General features: G+C 44.1%; 1 protein-coding gene across 1 annotated transcript in view; it reads left to right on the top strand.

Annotated features, from left to right (window-relative positions):
* Positions 1–24,164, top strand: part of CS (citrate synthase) — a gene marked incomplete in the record, with an annotated part of 801,297 nt that overhangs the window by 419,043 nt on the left and 358,090 nt on the right. The window contains 1 exon segment of the mRNA XM_044083715.1: positions 3,937–4,136. Coding sequence (XP_043939650.1) covers positions 3,937–4,136 — 200 coding nt within the window.

Here is a 24,164-nt window from a genome sequence, read left to right as displayed (position 1 = left end):
TTGGCTTAGAAGAAACTTCAGGGTGGCAGAGGATGTGTGTGGGTCTAAGAAACTTCAGGGTGGAAGAGGATGTGTGTGGGTCTACATGGAGAATGAGCGAGCTTCACAGGAGAATGTGGGCGCTAGATAGAGTTTGCTGTCCCATATTTTCCAGTCACACTATCCTTGCTCACCTTTTTAGCAGTGTCAAGATGACATTATGGGCGTTGGTAAGAGGTAAAAGGAGGAGACAGGTTACTTTTGAGTACGTTGTACCTTATTGTGAGGTTTGGCCGTCGCACTTCCTGGTGGTTGCTCCAGGTCTGCCTGCTTGCTACTTTTTTTGGTGGATTAGTTTTTCAGCTTTTTTCTTTTTTTTGGTTCAGGAGACAGGTGATGAAAAGGAAGCAGATCTTGAGGTAGTCATGCACAAGGTAACTCCAGAGAGCATGAGCAGGAGAGCAGTGGGGCAGGTGCAAGCACTCAGCCAGGGGTAAGGAAAAGAGGAGAACTTGACCGAATGTATGCTGAAGAAGAGGAGAAGTAAGGATGGCAAATTTGGGTAGGCAGACACGTAATGGGGGGGGGGGGGCAAGATTCCAGTAAACCTAGCAGTGAAGGAAAATTGGAAGCACTGGTATGTATTGGAGGAGAAGAGTGTTAGTAGGGAGGAGACTACAAAGTGATGCCTGCTGTAAAGGTACAGTAGTGTAAGGATCAACAGGAGGAGGTGCAGGGAGCATCAGTAGGACCACCAGAGGGCTAGGAAGTGAGAGGGAGAAAGCAGTGGGAGGGGTCTGTAGTAACAGTAAGAAATAAGGTTTAACAGAAGGAAGCCGGTAGCAAAGGCAGCAGGCAGGGATGGGGTGATGCATGTTGAAAGGAAACTGTTAGTCATGTTTGTGACATTGGGACGGAAATAAAGTAGAAGTGGAATGCCAGTTTGGTTACAGACAAGTGGTTTGGTGACAGTAGAGTCTGTTACTAATGGAATTAAGCATCTTAGCAAGAGAAACCACAGAAGCCAGGTTATATAGAATCTAATCTCATGGTTTAGATTCAGAAGGACTTCAAGGGGAAATGTCTAAGGTGGTCACCAAAGGGGAGATGTTGGATGCATGTTATGTTGCAGATAAGCATCATTGACCTGTCAGAGGAGACTGAAGTGCTAGAAAGCACTGCTACGGTGATTAGTAGTGAGATGCTAGAATGTAGGGGATGGAATTAGCAGCCAGTTTTCTGAAGAGGGCAAATACTATGGAGTTAGAATTACAGCCGTCTGCATTAGACAGAGAAGAAGGGCTTTGGACTAGTAGAATGATCTGGGTAAGCTTGATAGACTGAGACCTCTGCATTAAGGATGTTTTTTTTTTATTAGCTTAGAAGGGGTCAGAGGTGCTCAAAACATGGTTGGAGTACATTTCCACATTTATCTGTTAAGGTTGGAGAGGTGTCACAGAAGCAGAACAGTACTCTAAACAGAGGCCAACAGTGGATGCAGAAGTCAGCTAAGATGAGAGAGAAGAATGACTGAAACTGTAGCCGTTTTATATTCCATGAGTCATTGGTTTGAGTCCTGCAACAGTGAGACCGAATGAGCAAAACTATGGATTTGCCCTTACTAAACCTGAGCTTGCCATTTTTCTGTAATTATTCCATTTTATTTGAGGTATTGTGATCTTGTATATAGTTTGAGCGGCTGACCCCTCTACATTGGGAGATGCAGGGATCCCCCACTCAAAAATCTACTTTTAAAGGAGAATAGTGGTGTTCAGCATTTACCCCCCCACCCCCACAATTCCTGAGCTAACACATTAATGGGAAGAATCTAATAATCAATGTATGTAGCAAACACCAACAATAATGATTTCAAGGAGCTGCACTTTATTCAGTGCAAAGGCAGTTGAGCGCTTTCATCCTGAATGGGTCGACTTTCAGAAGTAGTCCCATTTGGGATGAAAGCGTTCCAATTGTTTTTGCATTGAATAAAGTGTGGCTGCTGGAAATTGGTCTTGCTGGTGTTTGCTATGTACATTGGTTATTAGTTAGTTTGCTTCTGTCCAGTTTTTTGCTCCATTAATGGGAAGGAAGCCAGGATATCTGCAGTGAAGCAAGAGAGAATATTTGGCATGTTTGGATATTACAGAAACATAAGCCACTGACAGGAGTTGGGACATAGATGTGGAAAAGGTGCATTACAAGGTAACATGTAGAAGGTTACCAAAGAAGTGACTGCTGTAAAGGCACAAGTCAAAAAAGGTCAAGTAGCAGAAATAACTTTTTTAGGTATATTTCAGCAAGGACTGGAGAAGGAGCTAAGCAGAATAAGAATGGAGGGGAATGATCATGGAAGACTGAGAAGAAGCAATGGAATTTAACAAATGCATTTTTGTCGCATACTGAACAGTGGACAGATAAAGGCTGTGGAGAAGAAACAAACTTCACTAAGGGAGAATAAGACATGAGGACCAAACAGGCTGCCTCCTAATGTTCTCAGGAATCTGGACAGTGTAGTGGCAGGTCCCTTATGTGATCTTTAAAATCCCACTGGCAATTGCAGAAATGCCTGAGGTATGGTGGGGGATCCTGGGGGGAAAATGTCTGGTTGCCTTCCTTAGGCAGACATCAGGACAGTAAGCAGCAAGACTTTATGGGCAGTTATACCTGATCTGGTTTTATGACTGGATTTCAGAACTTAATGACTGAGCATCAGTGGGTGTAGTCTACCTACCCTTTCCCAAGATATTTATGTCTTGTCCAGACAACTTCTACAAGAAATGCAGTGGTTGGGTCTAGGGCAGAGACTGAGTAACTGGTTTGCTTAATTGGAGAGTAGGACATGAGATTGTGGTAAAAACAGCAATGTCAGGAATTGGGGGGATAATTATGGAGTATTGTAGGGGATAGTTGTGGTACCAATGATGGGCATCCTTTTTAGTTTAAAGACCTGGCAGAGGGCACAGCCTGTTAACTGACCTTACAATGGTAGGTACAGCAGTGGAGGATTGGTGTGAGAACTAAGAACGGCCTCAGACTGACCAGGTGGGCAGAGGGATGACCTTTTGAGTTTCACTGCAGACAGTACAAGGTACTTCACTTGTGCCTCAGTAACCTGGTGTGAATTGTCAGATGAGTGGAGTGGGAATAATCACCATAGAGCAAGAGAAGGATGTGGGGTGTTTATCACATCTAAGTTGGATTTTCACGAGTAGGGTGAAGGTGTAATGCTGGCTGAGAATGGAAGGCTGTTTTGTATCTTCAGAGAAATGGATTCCTGGAACAGTAGTAGTACAATAGCCCTGTGAAACCATGGTCATTTCTCATATGGAGTGTTGCATGTAGTTCTCGATGCCAGACATGGAAAGAGAAAATGCTTGTAAAAACTTGTCAGGGAAACCATCAAAGGTGAGTAGGATTGAGGAGAAATAGCAAGGACTTGAAACTCTTATCATTCAAGAACTTCAGGAGATGAGGGAAGATATGTTATGGGCGCATGGGAAGATATATTATGGGCGCATGGGATCTTATAAGTTAGATATGAAGGAATTGCATAGAACAAGCAAGATGGAAAGGAGGTACCACATGCAGTGGATTGCAGAGACCAGGTACTCCCTGGATCTGAGAATGTGCTTAAGTGAGTGTTGAGAGCCCATGAAATGAACTGCTGGGAAAGGTGATTGATTGGGAACCCAATTAGGTATGTAGAAGGGTAGGGAACAGGTGGAGATGTGTAAATGAGTGATAAACAGGAGCTAAAATGCTAGAAGCACATAAAGGGGCACTGCACATAAGCTTGATATTCTGCCGTAACAAAGTATGTAATGTGTGGTACGTTCCATCACCTACACATTGTACTAAGAGTGGGAAAAACTAGTGAAATTTTGTTGTTTAGGATGACTCAAGCTGTCCGTATGCATCGGAAACATTTAATCAAACTACTTTTCCTTTTTTCAACAGTTCATCTATGAAGATGCCATGGACTTGATCGCCAAGCTTCCCTGTGTGGCTGCAAAAATCTACCGGAATTTATATCGTGAGGGAAGCAGCATTGGTGCTATCGACTCCAATCTGGATTGGTCCCATAACTTTACCAACATGCTGGGCTATACAGATCCCCAGTTTACAGAGCTCATGAGACTGTACCTGACCATCCACAGGCAAGTACTTGGTATAATTTTCCAGATAATTTTATATCTTATCAAATGGACAGAAAAAGCATTCCATCTCTAAAGTATTCTTGACTATGAAGGACATGTAAAACGACTTTCCAAATCTTCTATATTCAGACAGGATATTGAAATTGATTCCTTTATCCTTTAATGCGAAAAAAAAAAAAAAAAAATGCTGCAGGAAATGAATGTCTTTTTCAAGTATAATGTGTGGTTTTTTTTTTTTTTTTTCAGTAAAGACTCCACTGAAATATTGGAGGAAATTTCTGTGTACCTCTGGAAATTTTTGTTCACTTTTTTTGCAACCTTAATAGCGTTTGAACCTCTGCATTCCAGCCAGTTTTCCTGTCCATTCCCACAGGAGATGAGAACCTATTCCACAAAGGAGAGTGTCATGCATTGGGAACACTGCCATCATCATGTTGAAGAATGAGAGTTTTTTCTTCTAAGCCCCAACCAGTTTCCTAGTGTGCATGTCTGTGTTGGCCCAAAGTAAAATGTACAAGTGTGCGTCTCCTGCTTTTGCAGGAAGCTTCTCCTCAAATGTCTTGCCTCCTTGAAGACAAAGTACCAATAGTTATCCTCTGTCTCCACTAGGCCTTTAATACCAAGACCACACTTCTGAGATGCATGTTAAGCCACTCTCCCTCCCTCCCTGAGCGACGCAAGTTAGCTCACAAGCCATGGATTAAACATGGGTCAGCTAGATTATATCCAGGACTGTATTCTGTCTATGCCACTGAGGTGGTTTACCTCTGAAACTGTATTTAAAGTTTTATTTGTAGCAAGAGGTCTTGGCAAATTATGCACACTTCATCCTAAGACAACTGTACTTAGTAGGGTATATACCTGACATTTTAGAAAATGCTTCCAAAAGAGTCTGGGCCGTATAATTCCAGGAAAATTAACAAAGTACCCTTTTTCCAGCTTTCATTACTGGTTATCAGAATACCTCTGCCAGTTTTGCACTGATTTTTTGCATCAAAGAAAGATGTAACTTGTTTACAATATACATATGTTTTCAAAATTAATATTTAAAAAAAATTGCTAGATGTACACAAGCTTCTGAATTATGAGCTATAAATATCTGAACAAATGGGAGGAAGTTGAGAGCAGCGTGGCCTAAAATTAACTCAGCAGTGGTCCATAGTCATTCATTTTGTACTGTCTGAAAAAAAGTCTAGAAATTTTGAGTCCATGTTTTTTATACCATTACATTTAATGTATATGTGAGAAAAAGTAAGGTAGTTAAGTGCTGTTACTGGTGAAGAAGAGTAATGAAGCTTAATGTCATAAGAGCAGTTTTACTGGACTGGGAGATCCTAGCAATTGCTCAACAAGTGACAGATTCAATTGAGAAGTGCAGACATTTATTAAATTGGGGAGAGGCATCTTCAGCATACATCACACATGGTAACATTTCTGTATTCCACTTTTGGTTGAAAAACTTGCAGGGCTTGTGGTTTTGACTTCACTGTGGACTGCTGAAGCACTTAAAAAGGTGAAGCAGTGTATTAAATGACAGTTGTACACCGTTCATTGCCAATCTTTTAAACTATCCAGAATGTAAGTAGTCATTCCTTATCATCCCCCCCTCCCCCCAATCCCATGATTACTGAAACAGGTGCACTGACAAGAAACCTGATAAGAATTAATATACTTTCAAAACCAGACAAGACAGTAAAAAGAGCTGGATCAAGAATAACTTTAACTAGTATAAACATAATTGAGGACAGTGACTACCTCTGCCTACAATGTGTGTGTAGAAGTTTCATGAACTGGTTAATGTTAATGTTTGGAGGTTACAGGAATTGTGAAAATGTAGTACAGAATAAAAAGTAAATGGGGTGTCAACATGACAGTTCACATTCAGAAAATGCATTTTTTTTGGGGGGGACTAAAATTGGACAAGTAGTAGGGGCGGATGCCAAATTACAAAAGTAACAAGTAGACAAGTAGACAGGAAGGTGAGAAGTCATTATAGGTCACCCAAAAGGCAGGAAATCTCTGTGAGTAGAACATGAATTGTCTACACACCACTTCTCAAGAGGAAAAACATAGCAAGATGATGGGAGTATTTAGAGTGGCAAAAATATCTGATGTTGCTGGTAGTGCTATGGAAAGTGTTGTATAGCTGGAGGATTTGTATTGACAGTGGCCTATGGAGGCAGATTTCTTCATGATGCATACCTGAAGATTGCTTGTTAGAACACAGACACACACTGCAAACATCTTTTGTTTTACCTCGGCCCAGAGCACAACATGATCTCCTGTATGTAGTGTGCGTCATTTACCCAGAGTACAAGCTGACATTGTTGGATGTCCCTGCAGGAGGAGCTCTCTGAAAAAAGGGAGGGGCACACACTTGGTTTTGGAGATGACACTTTCGCAACCCCTGACTGCAGTATCTTCATCTACTGAAGTTTTGACGTGACGACTTCATGGGCACCCATGCTTTTTGTTTTTAGCATGTCTTTTCAGATTGGCACTCCTGTGGCCTGTTCAGCCCCTGAGAATCATTTGGTATCAGAGACTTGGATTGTGACTCTCATCATGATTATTGAAGGTGAAGGAGGGATCCCCAGAATCTTTGTTCTTTAAGTTCCTAATGATAACATTGAGGTCACTGTTCCCTGCCCACAGCCCAAGACCTGGGAGACACAAGGCACTGAAAATTATCTAGCTTGTCTAAGTTGGGCCACAACACCCATCCCAGGTGTCTTCTTGTAGTTCTGTGATCCAGCTGGCTAGTGGCCTTTATTATGGCAAGGAGACCTGAGCTGCACTCACATTTGGTGTCCTGACCCCCTTCCTCCCCTTCCTCCACTGAAGAAATCTGATTGCACTGACTCTGAGGCTGTTGAAGTGGTATATGTGGGCAAAATCCCATCAGCAGAAAACCTGCTTTCCAACAGCAGTAAGCATTTAGAACTTTGGTAACTGTGGAAACTTGCTTAAGAGACCGACCTCCAAAGCCCCTCTTTTCTTAGGATTTTTTTTTAAGAACCTGAGGTAAGAACTGCAACTAATCCTTGAAAAATGTTTCCATACCCTTAAAATGAGATTCTTCTGTAAACTAAAGTTTGCAGTCACTTATAAAGTTTAGCAGCTATTTGTCCTGAGTGATTTCTTCCCACCTTTCTGCAAAGAAAAAGCTGCGAACTCCAAGTTTGGTGAGGGAAAAAGTCTGAGGGGGAGAAGAGATGGCTAGGGTGAACTTGGGAAAGGTGGGCTCAAGCCAGGCTAAGAAATGACTAGTCCCACTGATTGTCATGCTAATGGGCCCAGGCTTTTCTCTAACTTTTGCTTACCACTTCCCTTTTTTCCTCTTGCCAAACTTGGTGGACTCTTCAAACCTCCAACACTTGCTGTCTACCTGAAGAAAAAATCTTTGAAGTCTGCTTAGGGGTATAAAAATACATATACAGCCAATTCCAGCTAACATTGTTGCATATTTGGGAGCCGTACATATGTCCTTTCATTGTTCCCTTGTAAATATATTTCCAGTCTTTCTTTGCAATCTTCTCTAACCTTCGCAGATTGATTGTTGATTATTTTATTGTTATATATGCCTTACTAATTATTCCTTTTTTAATTGCATCTTCACTTTAGGTTCTGCTAGACACTATACAAGAGCAGTTCCTTCACTTATGATTCCCCTATCACCTTTTTTTTTCCAAGATGATATCAATTCCTGGTAGGAAACTCGGTCTTTAACCTACAGTCCAAATGTCTTCTTGGCTTCGTCGTACTGATGTCCTTCAAGAATGCAACTGCAGTCATAACATATGGGTTGTCCTGCCTCAGGCAGCCCTCGGTCGGCCGAATTCCAAAGTCTGGGTCCGGTGTCGGCTGGTGTCACCCCCTCTCCGACGTCACAACGGCTGGAGTATAAAGGCATCGGCCGACGCCATCTTTTTCAGTCTTTCTTGCCGCGCAGTGCCCAAAGCAGAAGCAGTTCGCAAGTGCCGGTCGGTCAGCTCCTGTGTTTTCAGTACCGAAGTCATCTAAAAGCTAAGTACCCCGTTGGGGAACATTTTTTCTTGCCTCAGCCGATGTCAGAACAAATTGAGAAAGTTAATAATTGTTTGTCTTGTGGTAAACAAATACCTCATAAGGACTTCCATTCTTACTGCCTTCCTTGCCTGGGCCCAGACCACGACGTCTCGGCCTGTGCTGCCCGTGCTTGCTTTAATAAGCGCACTCTCAGGCGCCGGGCAGAATTCGCTGAAGACTTTTTCGGTGAATCTTTCGCGTATATCATGCCGTCGGATCAACCGACAACTCAGTCTGCCAAAAAACGAAAGGACTGGGACCGACATCCTCGGCCCGCGTCCACCACCGATGCTACTCCTAAACCCTCCGCTAGTGCTTCGGTCCCTTCGGAAGCGGTAATTCAACCGCTCCAGGCAGACGACACAGCGTTAACACGACCTTCGGTCTCGGAGATCTCTCCGGTGCCGGTTGTTGATTTTCCTCCGGAAACTGAAGTTTTGGATCTACCCGACACCATTTCTGTAGACAAGGTTACTCCTGCACGTGGGGCTGCTAGGCCTCCTGTATCCACGTCCATCAAGGCCTTTGCACGTGCTAAGGCAGTCAGCCAGGCCAAGGCCAATCCTAAACCTACTGCTCAGGCCTCTTCTTCTGATAAACAGATCATGTCTCTTGCTGCAGATCTTATCTCTCTTATCAGGGGGTCTCAGCCTCATCCTGACAGAGGTTCTCAGCCACCTGCAGAGAAAAGGCCCAGAACTGAGCAGGCTGACAACCTTTCTTCAGATAAAGCCTCTGGGGGATTCTGAGCATTCTGATACCCAAGAAGAATCCTTCCAGGCCTACGAGGACTCTGATGCTGAGGAATCAATTCCCTCTGCCTCCCCTCCGGAGGATTTCTCGTTTGGTGAAGTCCTGCACTCTGAGGGAACATTTTAAATGGCAGGGTCAGGAATTCTCTGATTCCAGGAAACGGCTGTGTACCTTCCTCAAGCTTCCCCAGCACAGACCTTTAGCTATTCCTCCAGTTATGGATGTTTTGGATGATGTTTTCTCTGATTCCAGTGCTAACCCTGATTCTCTCCCCCCTGCTCCTGTCAAGCCAGACAGATATTATTGGGTCCCTGACACTCACAAGCATCTCTTTAAGGCCCACTCAGTGGATCTAGAAACTATTTCACAGGGCCCCAAGGGAGTGGCTACTTCCACTGCCAAAAATCCACTGCCAGCGGACAGGGAAGCTAGGTCACTGGAGAGATGGGGTAAAAAAGTTTATACCTCAACCACCCTAGCCATGAGGTCACTTAACTGCCTTTTTCACATGTTTCAGTACCAGGATTTTTTACTGGATGATTTACAGAAAAAATTAGCCTCTCCTGAGCCTATTGATAGAAAGGCATTGCAGGAACATATACATAACACTCAGCAGGTTAACAACCATTTTCTTCAGTGTGGTTGTGATGCATTGGAAGCTTCATGTAGGGCAGCTGACTGGGGCTGTGATACGTAGACATGCTTGGTTAAAAGATCAGTCTTTGCCTGAACATGTTAAAGTAAAGTTACTTGATGCACCTCTGGAAAAACAGAAGCTTTTTGGTGCTAATGCACAAGATGTGTTGAAATCCATTGAGGAAAAAGCCAGTGCAGACAGTCAAGGATTTCCTTCAGGTTCAGCCACCCAGATTCAGCAGAAACTGGCCTTCAAAGAATTGGTCCTTCCCAGGCTCTGAGAAATTTCAAAGGGGAAAAAGCAGGCGTGCCCGAGGTAGAGGGCAATACCGAGGATCCTACAGGGGCCGCCAATGGCAACCTACAAATCAAAGAAGTGGCGCAGACAGCCCAGCTGCACCACAAGGACAATCACAATGACTTGACTTTCATACCGCCTACAAAGGCTCAAAGAGAAGCACCTTTGGGTGGAAAATTATCCTTATTCTCAAAAAACTGGCATATCTTAACCAAGGACAAATGGATTCTGGATTTAATAGACAAGGGTTACCGATTCCACTTCCATACTTTACCAATAAGACAAGGCATGCCAAACCTGCCACATCATCAAAGGGCAGAGGCACTCACTCAAGTTTCAAAGCTGTTAAGTATAAAAGCAATAGAAAGGGTTCCTCCTCAGGAACAAGGCCAGGGATTTTATTCAAGACTGTTCCTTGTTCCAAGAAAAGAAAACAAATGGAGACCTATACTGGACTTGTCAACTCTAAATACTTTTCTTATTGTGCCAAAGTTCAAAATGCTGACTCTGCAGCAACTCCTTCCCATGCTGGGCAAGGGGTCTTGGCTGGTCACTCTGGACCTCAAGGAGGCGTACCTGCATGTCCCAATCAGACAAAGCTGCAGAAGATACCTCAGATTTCTTGCAGGAACAGAGCATTATCAATTCTCAGCATTGCTGTTTGGCTTATCTACTGCACCCAGAGTGTTCACGAAATGCCTGGCATCAGTAGTGGCACACTGCAGACTCCAGGGGATTCAAATATACCCCTACCTGGACGACTGCCTCATACAAGCAGACAACAAACAAACCTTAAAAGCAAACTTGGACTATGTCATTCAACTTCTGCAGGCCTTGGGATACACAGTCAACATTCAGAAGTCAAGACTACTGCCATCCCAACAGATTATTTTCCTAGGAGCCAAACTGGACACAGAAACTCAAATGGCCTACCTCACAGAGGAAAAACAACAGCAATTACCAGAGTACTTCAAAGGCGTAGCAAAACTCTCCCAGCTGACTGCAAGGAAAATCCTGCAGGCCCTGGGGTTCATGGCATCTTGCATTCTTCTGATACCTTTGGCAAGACTTCATATGAGAAAGCTGCAATGGTATTTAAAAAGCTTATGGTCCCAACACAGCCAAAGCCTAGAGGACGTAATCCCACTTATTCCATGTCTGCAAAAGGAATTTTTGTGGTGGGCTCAAGCAAGTCAGTTAAACAAAGGCATGTCTTTCAACAGACCTCAGGCAGGTCAAATGATTACAACCGACGCCTCAGATCATGGATGGGGGGCGCACATGGAGGGCAGATGCATTCAAGGTCTATGGACACCAAAGGAAAGACATCTGCACATAAACCAAAAAGAGATGTTGGCAGTGATACATGCAATCGAGACTTTCGAAAAAACACTACAACAAGGACATTTGCGAATAAGGACAGACAACACCACTGTCATGTGGTATATAAACAAGCAGGGAGGCACTCATTCTTATCCCCTCTGCAGACTAACAATGCTTCTCTGGGAAAAATCCCTGAGTCTGAAGATACATTTGCAATCCCAGTTTGTGCCAGGCAAGGACAATGTACTGGCAGACAACCTGAGCAGAAATTTTTTGGATCCACACGAATGGATGCTGCATCCTCACATTTTCTCACAACTAACAAAGACATGGGGAAGACGGGACGTAGATCTCTTTGCTTCCCACTTAAATCATCACCTGGAAAAGTTCTGCACAAGGACCCACCATCCTCTAGCCTGGAAAACGGATGCTCTCTCCTTCAGCTGGAATTCCCTGAAAATTTTATGCATTCCCTCCTCTACCTCTGCTGACCAAGGTGATACTGAAGATCAAAGCAGAGCAACCAACAGGCATTTTGATAGCTCCAGACTGGCCAAGGCAACACTGGTACCCACTGCTGTTGAGCATAACCCGGACCAGACCGTGGCCTCTGACCCTATGGCCCCTGCTTCTAACACAACACAATTACAGGACTGTCCATCAAAACCTGAAAACATTGCATCTGACAGCCTGGAGGTTACCATGACTCCCCTAGCTAACTCTCTTTCCAAAACAGTTCAAGAGATCTTACTGGAAGCACGCAGACCTTCCACCAGAAAAACCTATTCAGCCAAGTGGAAGAGATTCAGCATCTGGAATGCCAACAGAGGTCAGGACACATCATTACTGAGTATACCTCAGATATTAGAATACTTGGCAGAAATGTTTCATACTGGACTCTCATACTCTTCTATAAAGATTCACGCCTCAGCAATCTCAGCAAAATACAATTGTGACCCACCACTGTTTTCACATCCTTTGCTAAGACAGTTCCTAAGAGAGATAAAGAATATCAAACCTCCCAGAAAACAGCCAGTACCTGCATGGGACCTCAATTTCGTTTTGGAAAAATTAACTCTTCCTCCTTTTGAGCCAGCAGCAACTTCAGAAATGCAATTTCTATCATGGAAAACGGTCTTTCTATTGGCAGTCACATCTGCAAGAAGAGTCTTGGAGATACAGGCACTCATGGCAGTGCCTCCCTTCCTCATTTTTCATCAGGACAGAGTTTCTCTAAGAACCAATCCTACATTCATGCCAAAAGTTATTTCCAGGGTGTCTCTAAATCAAGCTATTCACCTGCCTACTTTCTTCCCCAATCCTGAAAATAGGGGGGAAAAACTGCTGCATACTTTGGACATACACAGGCAACTACGCTACTACTTGGACAGAACTAAGGCCACCAGAAAGTCTGACCAACTGTTTGTAGCCTATGCTGCTGGAGTACAAGGAAAAGCAATCTCCAAACAAACAATCTCAAAATGGATTGGACACTGCATCAGATTCTGCTACTCTTTCCATGGAAAAGGTGTGCCAGCCAATATTAGGCCACATTCCACCAGAGCTATAGCCACATCCACAGCTTTCTTAAGAGGAGTGGCAACAAAGGATATTTTAGAGGCTGCTACATGGAGCTCCGTGCTTACATTTACCAAGCACTACAACCTGCCCTTATACTCCAGATCCCGAGCAGGCTTTGCTTCGGCAGTCCTGCAGGGCATTTTAGCTACACCATCCCTCTCTTAGTTCCATCCACCCCCAGCTTGGCTATGGTATTCAACCCATATGTTATGACTGCAGTTGCATTCTTGAAGGACATAGTACAGTTTTGTACCTACCATAAATGTAGATGTCCAATAGATATGCAACTGCAGTCGGATTTTCCCACCCTCCTACCCCTCTGCGACTTTCTTTATGGGTCCCTACCCCTATTCCTATTAGCTGGGGGTATCTCCTATGGTGTATCTGTTTATTACTGTTGTGCATGTCTGGAATTGTTTATCCATTCACCAAATTTAGCCTTCCTAGGAAGGCACCTGGCATCTGGGGCAAGAAACACTGAAGAAGATGGCGTCGGCCGATGCCTTTATACTCCAGCCGTTGTGACGTCGGAGAGGGGGCGACACCAGCCAATGCCGGACCCAGACTTTGGAATTTGGCCGACCGAGGGCTGCCTGAGGCAGGACAACCCATATGTTATGACTGCAGTTGCATATCTATCGGACATCTACATTTATGGTAAGTACAAAACTGTACTTTACTTTTCCTTCTCTAGTTATTTGCTCCCAATACCTTTGCTCCTCTTGTGTTTGCTTAGTTTTTAGAATACTTTCTGCTACTTTATGAATATAATGTCCTCCTATTCGTATGTTGCAGTGTTCATAACATGAGGGAGTCTGCCGCAGGCTGTCCCGAATGTCCAGCCAATATACAAAGTTTAATGCTACTGTTGGGTATGTGCAACATCATACATAGGTCCCCATCCAATGTCTGTTATAAAGCAGATGTTGGCACATACCATCCTCAACTTTTCTGCTGTCAGTCAGAATGCCATCTCCAGTCTCTTGCTCAACAGCGAAGTTGCAGATTTCAAGTCAGGTGATTGCCCTCTTGGTTTTTTTTCTTAAATATTTTGTGCTATTGTTTTGCCAAGGTTACATGTCATCTAGGAAGGGAAGTGTCAGTGTGGAAGGCAAATTCTACATAAGGATTCCCACGATCTGTGCCTTTTTTTGTCTAGGCCCTAACCACGACCATACCTCCTGTGCTATTTGCAAAGCCTTTGTTCTAAAGACCTTTCACAGTTGCTTTGTTTGTCTCTATTTATATTTGGAGAACTAGTGCTTTAAGTATTTAGCTCAAGATGCCATGGAAGATACATCGAGCCCATCCGGGCAACCTGTTCTTAAGCCCAAGAAATCTAGGCCTGAGGTCCGAGGTCTCTGCTGCTCCTCTAAATCCGGACCTCTCTCCCCCAGGCCAATGTTGGCCCAGAGACCTGTTTGGAGGAAGGTGGTGATTCTTCTGCAGGTAACGTTGTGGAGGCCGCAAAGGTTCCTGCTAGCATGCCCTCAGGGGAAATGCAGGCATCCGCACTGGACATACGGGGGAACCCAGGCTCATAGTCTCTGAAGGTCCTTGTGGAATTCCGCAAATCCTTGTACGTGAAGATGTCCATAGCACCATTATCGACTGTAAGCCTACATTTGGTCCCTTGTTGTTCCACTAAAGAAGCAAATAACCAAACATTCTTCTCCTTTTTCTCAGGAACATTCTGCTGATTGGCAAGCATTTTCTCAAAGGCCGTTTAATGCTTTTATGGCCATTAGTCAATCTACAGGTGTCTCTCTCCCTTGTCCTTCACCTTCTCTGGTTTCTCCTCAAAAAAGAATTTAGGGATTCCTAAGATGAAGATGATTCTTTTACGGATGAGTCTGTGGCATATTTTGCCCATATGTCCTCTCCATTGGTGTATGCTTCCCCAGAGGAGGAAATCATATGATGTTCATCATGTTTCACTGCTGCAGTCATTACACTTGGGTTATCCTGCCGTTAGGCGGTCCCGCAGTCGGCCAGAGTTCCAAAGTCTTGGTCCGGCATCGGTTGCTGTCCCTTCTTCCCTGACGTCAGTGCGCCAGGGGTATACAAGATGCAGCCGACGCCATTTTCTTCAGTCTTTCTTGCCGTGTGGTGCCCGAAGCAAAAGCAGTTCGCAAGTGCCGTCGGGCGACTCCTGAGATTTTCAATTCGAATTTCAGAACTGAAGTCTTCTATAAAGCCAAGTATCCCATTGGGAAAAATTTTTCTTGTCTCAGACCGATGTCAGTAAAAGTTAATAATTGTATTTCTTGTGGGAAGCAAATACCTCATAAGGATTTTCATTCTTACTGTATTCCATGCCTAGGCCCAGACCATGACGTCACTAGTTGTCGGTTTTGTGCTAGATTTAACAAACGCACTATTAAACGTCGGTTTGATTTTGCTCGCCATTACTTTGGCCGAAGGTTTAATTATACCATGCCGTCGGAACAACCGATGACCGGAATGCACAAAAAACGCAAAGACAAGGATAAGGACAGGCACCAGAGGCCTAAAACTGACGATGAAGCCGCTTCTAGGCCAGTCGCCGGTTCTCAGTGAGGTGCTTTCACAGCCCCTGACACCCACTACTTCAGAGCCACAGGCCACCTCCGACTCCCACGTGGAGATGTCTAGGCCTCTGGATACTCAAGGTGTTGGGTCTACGGAAACTAATCCTTCAGATGGGTCCGGAGCCGCTGAGCAGGCATCGGCTTCTGAGGGTGTTTTCAGACCCTCACAGCTTACCATAAAACCTACAGCCAAGTCTAAAACCCCATTAAAGACAAAGAAGCAAGTACAGCATTCACCTGGACAGGCCTCCATGCCTAAAAAACAAATGTTCAAAATGGCCGAAGACTTAATTACTCTGATCAGGAGTTCCCATCCCCCTCCTGATAAAAGGCCTAGGCAAGACACAGATTATGATTCCTCTGACCAGGTTTCCATTTCTTCTAATTCCTCTTCGGATCATGGATACTCTTTACCCCCCTATGAGGACTCAGATGCTGAAGAATGTATTCCTTCAGCCTCTCCTCCTGAGGATTATTATTTTGGGGAAACTTTACATACCATGAGAGAGCATTTCCATTGGGAGGAAGTCCAAGAAAAGGCTCAGAGACTTTCTCTTATTACCTCAGCACAGACCCCTTGCTATTCCGCCAGTGTTAGATATTGTGGATGATGTGTTCTCTGAATCCAGTTTAAATCCTGATTCTTTGCCCCCTGCTCCTGTCAAGCCAGACAGGTGCTACAGGGTCCCTGACTGTCTCAAATGTCTTTATAAAAACCCTGTGGCTGATCCAGAAACTATTTCCCAGGGTCCCAAAGGGGTAAAAGCTTCCACAGCTAAGAATCCAGTTCCCTCTGACAGGGATTCTAGAGCATTAGACAGATGGGGGAAGAAAGTTTACACTTCTGCAACTTTAGCAGTGAGAGCTTTAAATTGCCAGTTTCACATGCTTAAATACCAACAATATTTAATGTCTCTGTTAAAACAGAAAATGATTACAATTTCAGAACATCCTGACTATAAGGAAATGCAGGAATTATTGCATGCAGCTGAAGAAGTGGGAAAACATACTTTGCAATGTGGTTTTGATTCATTAGAGGCTTCTTGTAGAGCAGCAGTTACAGGATCTGTCATTCGAAGGCATGCTTGGTTAAAAGAACAAAGTTTACCAGATCATGTTAAGGCAAAATTATTGGATGCTCCTTTACAGCAGGATATTTTATTTGGTGTTAAGGCAGAAGAGGTATTAAAGAAAATGGAGGATAAGGCAAAATCTATGCAAACAGTGAGGGATTTCTTACAGGTACAGCCACCTCGATTTAGCAGAAATTGGCCTTCAAAGAATTGGTCCTTTCCAGACAGACCACAAAGAGGCAGATACAGATGCCCAAGAGGCAGATCTCAGTCCCAAGGCTCTTGCAGACCAGGACAGTAGGATGCTACAACCCCAAAAGGCGGTGAAGACAAGTCGCAACCTTACAGGAAACCGTCCCAATGACTTCCCCCTTCAAATACCAAGCACTTACCTTTTGGCAGCTCCCTTAGGGGGAACGCTAGCACTTTTTTCCTCAAAATTGGCATATAATCACCCAAGGCAAATAGGTTCTGAACATTGTGTCTCAGGGTTACAGGTTCCACTTTCACACTCTACCAAGGTTAAAAGGAATGCCAGACCTGCCACAAAATCAATGGGCAGAGGCACAAAAACAAATTACAGCCCTCATGGACATGAGAGCTATCCAAAAAGTGCCACAACAGGAACAGGGGCAAGGATTTTACTCAAGACATTTCTTGGTCCCCAGAAAGGACAAAGCCTGGAGACCCATACTAGACCTTTCTACTCTAAATACTTACCTGGATGTTCTGAAATTCAAAATGTTGACACTACAGCAGCTTCTTCCCATGCTGGGCAAGAAGGCTTGGCTTGTTACTTTGGACCTCAAAGAGGCATACCTGCATGTTCCTATCAGACAAAATTGCAGATGATACCTCAGATTCATAGCTGGTTCAATGCATTACCAGTTCTCTGCACTGCCCTTTGGCTTATCTACTGCGCCCCGGGTCTTCACAAAGTGCCTGGCACCAGTAATTGCATTTTGCAGACAAAAAGGAATTCAAATATATCCATACCTGGACGACTGCCTTATTCAAGCAGAGAGCAAGGACATTCTTCTAAAGCATCTGGCGTTTGTAAAACAAGTTGCTAATTTGCCTAGGGTACACAGTATAAACGAAAAGAAATCAAAACTAGTGCCCTCACAAGAGATAATATTCCTGGGTGCCAGCTTAAATACAATGGCCCAGATGGCTTATCTCACGCCAGACAAGCAATGACAACTGACTCAGTACTTTCAATTGATGGCAACAAAGACCCAACTCCCTGCAAGAAAAATTCTGCAGGCCTTGGGATTCATGGCATATTGCATACTTCTGATTCCATATGCCAGACTGCATATGAGGAAATTACAATGGTACCTAAAAAGTGTTTGGACTCAACACTGCTACAGTTTGGAAGCAGTAATACCACTAATGCCCTGCCTACAACAGGAGTTTCGATGGTGGGCACAAGCATGTCACCTCAACAAGGGACAGCCTTTCACTCTACCCACAGCCAGGCAGACACTAACAGATGCTTCGGATTACACCTGGGGAGCACACATGGCAGGAAAATGTATTCAGGGCAAGTGGACCGCAGACCAAATGCATCTTCATATCAATCAAAAAGAGATGTTGGCTGTACAAAATGCCCTAACAGCTTTCAAGGACATTCTGCATCCAGGACAACTATTATTTAAGACAGACAACACCACAGTTATGTGGTACATAAACAAGCAAGGGGGCACTCATTCTTACCCCCTATGCAGACAAGCCATGACCTTGTGGAACACAGCTCTAACCTATCAAGTTCATCTACAGGCACAATTCCTGCCAGGAAAGAAAAATAGTCTGGCAGACAACTTAAGCAGAAACATCATGGATCCTCATGAGTGGAAGTTAAATCCACAAGTATTCAGCATAACGCAGAAATGGGGGTGCCCAGACATAGATCTTTTTGCCACCCCAATGAATTGCCAACTACAAAAATTCTGCAGAAGGACTTATCACACACAAGCATGGAAAGTGGATGCTCTCTCTTTCAGCTGGAAAAGCCTATATGTTTATGCCTTCCCACCACTGCCTCTCCTTTCAAAAGTACTCCTAAAAGCCAGACAAGAAAAAACACAGATGATCCTGATTGCCCCAGACTGGCCATGCCAGCACTGGTACCCAGTCTTAAAGAACTTGGCTCAAGGCCCACCATGGATTTTACCTCAAACTCTGCACCTTCCGACTCAACAAGACAATCCGATCCTGCAGAGTCAGCTCAAAACCTTAAACCTGGCTGCATGGCAGATTCATTAGTCAAGCAGACAACACCACTCTGTAAAGCTGTTATGGATGTCATTTTGTAGGCCAGGAGGCCTAGCACCAGGAAATCTTATTCAGAAAAGTGGAAGAGATTCTGTGCCTGGAACCAGGCTCAAAATTTGACCCTCTTGTCCCAAATATTTCTCAGATATTACAATACTTGACTGAGATGCTGGACAAAGGACTATCCTTTTCATCCATTAAGATCCACGCCTCTGCCATCTCGGCTCATTACAACACAGATCCTCCTATTTTCTCTCATCCATTGCTAAAACAGTACCTCAGAGGGGCAAAAAAACATAAGACCGCCCCGGAGAGCACCAACACCAACTTGGGACCTCAACTTTGTCTTGGAAAAACTAACTTTGCCTCCTTTTGAGCAAGCCAATACAGCAGAATTAAAATATATATCATGGAAAACTGCTCTGCTTCTGGCAATAACCTCAGCAAGAAGAGTCTCAGTTACAGGCACTAATGGCAGTGGAGCCTTTCATAATTTTTCACCAAGACAGAGGTTTCTTTAAGAACAAACCCTTCATTTATGCCTAAGGTGGTATCCAGTGTGGCTCTTAACCAAACTATACATTTGCCAACTTTTTTATCCAAATCCACAGAATAAAGGGGAGAGACTTCTGCATTCCTTGGACATACACAGACAATTACATTTCTACTAGGATAAAACAAAAGCTTTCAGAAAAAACTGAGCAGTTGTTTGTAGCATATGCTGCAGGATCACAGGGAAAGGCTATTTCAAAGCAGACCATTTCAAAATGGATAGGACACTGTATTCGGTTCTGCTACACACAGCATGGGAAACCTGTACCTAGTAACATTAGGCCACATTCCACCAGGGCAACAGCCACTTCAACTGCCTACCTTAGAGTACCTACTAAATATATCTTGGAAGCTGCAACTTGGAGTTCATTGCACACCTTTTACCAAGCATTATCACTTGCCTCTTTACTCTAGATCCAGAGCTGGTTTTGCCACTGCAGTGCTGCAGGGCCTCATAGCCACCCCAAATCCTCTATAGAACCAGCCACCCTAACTCAGTTTTGGGATTCAACCCAAGTGTAATGACTGCAGCAGTGAAACACGACGAACATAGTACAGTTTTGTACCTACCATAAATGTAGATGTTCTAGTGTAGTCACTGCTGCAGTCCAGGTTACCCACCCGCCATCCCCTCTTTCTTAGCTGGGACTTATCTATACCTTTCAACCCTATACTACCTATGTGGTATATTTGCTGGTAACTGAAGGTTTTGTTTTTTACCTTTTATTGTATGTTTTATTTTCATTATGTATTGCCTACCTATTTGGGGGCACCTGACATCTGGGGCAAGAAAAACTGAAGAAAATGGCGTCGGCTGCATCTTGTATACCCCTGGTGCACTGACGTCAGGGAAGAAGCGACAGCAACCAATGCCGGACCAAGACTTTGGAACTCTGGCCGACTGCGAGGACCGCCTGACGGCAGGATAACCCAAGTGTAATGACTGCAGCAGTGAAGACACTCGGAACATCTACATTTATGGTAGGTACAAAACTGTACTTTAGTCACCTGGGGAGGACATTACCGTTGGTGAGACCATTATGAAGATGAGAGAATTTTTCAAGTGGGATTGCTCTCAGGTTTCTGAGGTGCAAAAAAAGCTATATTATGATCTGTTACAGATGGATTCCCCTTCCCCATCTGCATTACTTTCAGTGCTACCAGCTTTCTTGAACGGTTTCTCCTGTGCTTCTAAGTGTCCAGACTCGCAATCTCCTGCCTCTGAAGGGCCAGATAGGTTTTACAGAGTGCCAAAAGACTGCAAGTTCTTGTTCAAATGCCCTTCTGCAGCTCCATCTACAGTCTCAATGGCTGCAGATAACCCCTCAAAGCTTTTACCTTCAACTTTCCTTCTCCCCTCGGATAAGGAGAACAAAGTAATGGAAAGGTTGGGGAAAAGTGTATACTTCGGTAACACTTGCCTTTAGGGCCATAAACTACCAGACACATATGACCAAATGTATCTTAGCCCTCCTTTCTTAATCCACTAAGCTCATTTATGAGCTTCCAGACTTGTCCTCAAATGACATGTCATTCCATTATATGCAGCTATGATGCAGTGGAATCATCTGCCAAGAGTTACTGCATCTGGCTCTGTCTTGAGGTACTCTTGGCTGAGACGCCAGCCCAGCCTCTACCAGATGATATCAAAGCTAAAATAACAGATTCTCCATTAGATTCCAAGGCCTTGTGTGGATCTGCAGCTGTAGACCTTTCTAAGTCCTTGCAGGAAAAGGGCAAGGAGCTCCACAATCTTAAAAATATTTTTTGTCACCAGTTCCAAAATTTCAAAGGAACTGTCTTTGTAAAACTCCCTTTGTAAGGAAGCTGATCATTTTTCTCCATCTAAGTAAAAGAAGTGCAAGAAATCCTTGCCAAGGCTACTACTACTACTACTCGTGTTCAGAAGCAGCCTTTTCCAACCAGACCAGGTAGTTTGTGACTACCAACCTGTCTGCAGCCCTACCCCACTATCCTTGTCTTTTCCTGCTTGGAAACGGATCACTCAAGGCTCCTGGGTTCTTTCTATTATTCTCAGAGGATATTTCATAGTATGGAAGACTCTTCCTTCATTCCTTCAGGGGTGTTCCTCTTCCCCCAAAAAGAACAGTTCTAATTTTTTCCTCAGATGATTCACATCTTGATTTCTCAGGGATTCATTCAAAAAGTACCACTTTCCCAAATAGGAAAAGGGTTTTATTCAATGTTCCTGTTCCCCAGAAAAGATGAGTTTTGGAGACCCATTCTAGATCTGTCATATCTAAACACATTTCTAAAGGTCAATACCTTTTGCATGCTTTCCTTGTACACTCTGCTGCTTCTCATTCTTCCACAGCCCTTCATGGTGTCCCTGGACGTTAAGGATGCCTATCTTCACGTCCCTATTCATCCCCTTTACAGGAATTTCTGCTCTTTGCTATTGCTTCCTCACATTTTCAATTTTCTGGCTTGCCTTTTTGGTCTGTCTACTGCACCAAGGGTCTTCACAAAATGCTTAGCTCCTGTTATTGCCTTTTGCAGACTCAGGGGTATTCGTATCTTTCCATACCTGGATGACCTCCTTCTCCAGGTTCATTCTTAAGGCATTCTTTTACAGAACCTTCATTTCACAGTGTCTCTTCTGGAAAGACTATGATTCACTATAAACTTCCAAAACCTCTTTCTCACTTCTTCACAAGACCATGTCTTCCTAGAATGCATAATACAGACAGACAAGATGTTTGCTTCCTTGCCCCTTCAGAAAGTCATCTCTGTAACTGCTTTCTTTCAGGCCATCATTCCACTTAGGTCCCTGACAGCCAGGTATTTCCTCTGCCTGCTAGGCTCCATGGCATCCACCATTCCCATGTTAACTCTAGCTAAACTTCACATGAGGAAATTCCAGCGGTATCTCAGGTCAGTTTGTATGCAACATGCTCGTCCACTAGATTTTGTTCCTCTCCTTTCGTGCTTGAAAAAAGAATTGCAGTGGTGAATTCGACAGGTTACCTTGAATCCAGAGCTACACCTCTTCCATTTCGGGAGTTATTCATGGACGCCTCAGACATGGGATAGGGGGCAGCCTTCACCTCTTGGAAGGTTCAAGACATGTGGTCTCCATCTGAAATGAAGGAGCACATAAAAAGGAGACGAGAGGTCTTATTTTTGTTCTGCCAACCTTTCAACCTTTTTTTCCTTCCAGGTCCCCTGAAGTGGTTCACAACACCACAGTTCTTTGGTATGTCAGCAAGCACAGGGGAGACCAAGTTATATTTCCTGTGCAGGTTGGCTCTCAAGGCTTGGGAGTTGGCTATTCACTATCAATTAACCCTTCAGGTAATTTACATTCTGTCTAGTCAGAATGTCGTGGTAGACATGTTAAGCAGGTCCATGACTCAATCCCACAAATGGATGTTGCACAGGGATGTGTTTTTGGATGTTATCCACTGGTAGGGTACTCCTCAAGTAGATCTCTTTGCCTCCACTGTGACCAAATAACTTCCAAAGTTTTATGCCAGATTGCCTGACCCTGTGGCATGGGAGGTGGATGCCCTTTCCTTCTCTTGGAAGGGGATGTTTTTCTATGCATTCCCTCCTTTCTCCCTTCTACAGAAAGTTTTGTTAAAGATACAACAGGACCAACCAAAAATCTTGCTGGTGACTCCCTTTTGGCCAAGACAGCATTGGTTTCCCTTCTGCATTTAGCCAAGGGCAGTCATCACAAGTTACCTCACAGGGTGGATCTATTCACACAGGACAAAGGGATCCCTAATACACCCACAAATTTCAGCCCTTCATCTTGCACTGGGTGATAGGTGTCTGAAGGGGATCAAACCCCTATTTTCTAAGGACATGCTGCAAGTTCTACAGGAGGCCAGAAAAAACAGTTGTAGGAAATAAAGTTATGTACTCACCATAATGTACCATCAGAGTAAGTTGTACTTCATTTGTCTTCAACCTGTGGGTATTCAGATCCGGATCGGATCCAAGACTGCCGCATCACTAGCATCTGGTCTGAGCTCCAAGCTCCTCCCCTTACCCATAATGCCCCTGTCTCCTTCCTCCTCTCAGATCGAGTTTGCTTCATCAGAAAACATAAGCCCGACACAAAAAGACTTTACCACTAAAGGCTCCCACCAACCTAAGCCAAGCATAACCAGGAGAGCCACTAGTGTGCACCTCTCCCATATACCAGGATAGGACAATAGTGATAAGGCAGGGGGAAGGAGGGGGGATGGTTGAAGACAAATGAAGTACAACTACTCAGATGGCAGGTTATGGCGAGTACATAATTGCTTTGTCTGAAGTAGTTTACTTCATTTGGTCTTCAACCCTTCATTTGGTCTTCAACCTGTGGGACAGAGTCCCCAGCTACCAATGTCTAGGTGGCCCTCATGGAAGGATATTTCGGAGCACCACGGAGCCAAAGGATGCCCTACTCCTGGATACAGTGTCCAATTTGTAATGGGATATGAAGGTATGAGATGAGGACCAAGTAGCTGCAGAACAAATGTCATCCAGCGACACTCTAGACCATAAGGTCGCTGAAGTTGCCATAGACATAGTGGAATGGGCATTAATCCGACCCGGAGGGGAAAGGCCTTTATCAGAATATGCCCGGATGATGCCTTGGGAAATCCAGCGAGCAATGGTGACTTTAGAAATTGGTTTGCCTAGGAACAGTTTGGAATAGAACACAAGCATTTGGTCTGATTTACAGAAGGATTTTGTTCTGTGTAAATAAAACCTCAGTTGTCTATGTACATCCAACAGATGTAACTTGTGATCAGCCCTGTTTTGGAAATTTGGAACGAAAACAGGAAGATTGATTGATTAATATTGGCTTCCAAAGCCACTTTAGGAAGAAAGAGAGGGTTAGTGCGCAGGGAAACTCTATTCTTATGAAAAACCATGTACA

Source organism: Protopterus annectens, chromosome 9.part0 (genome assembly GCF_019279795.1).
Source record: "Protopterus annectens isolate FY-2018-M chromosome 9.part0, PAN1.0, whole genome shotgun sequence".
Classification (NCBI taxonomy): Eukaryota; Metazoa; Chordata; order Ceratodontiformes; family Protopteridae; genus Protopterus; species Protopterus annectens.
Note: the sequence above shows the minus strand (reverse complement) of the source record. Positions and strands in the feature narration are given on the sequence as shown.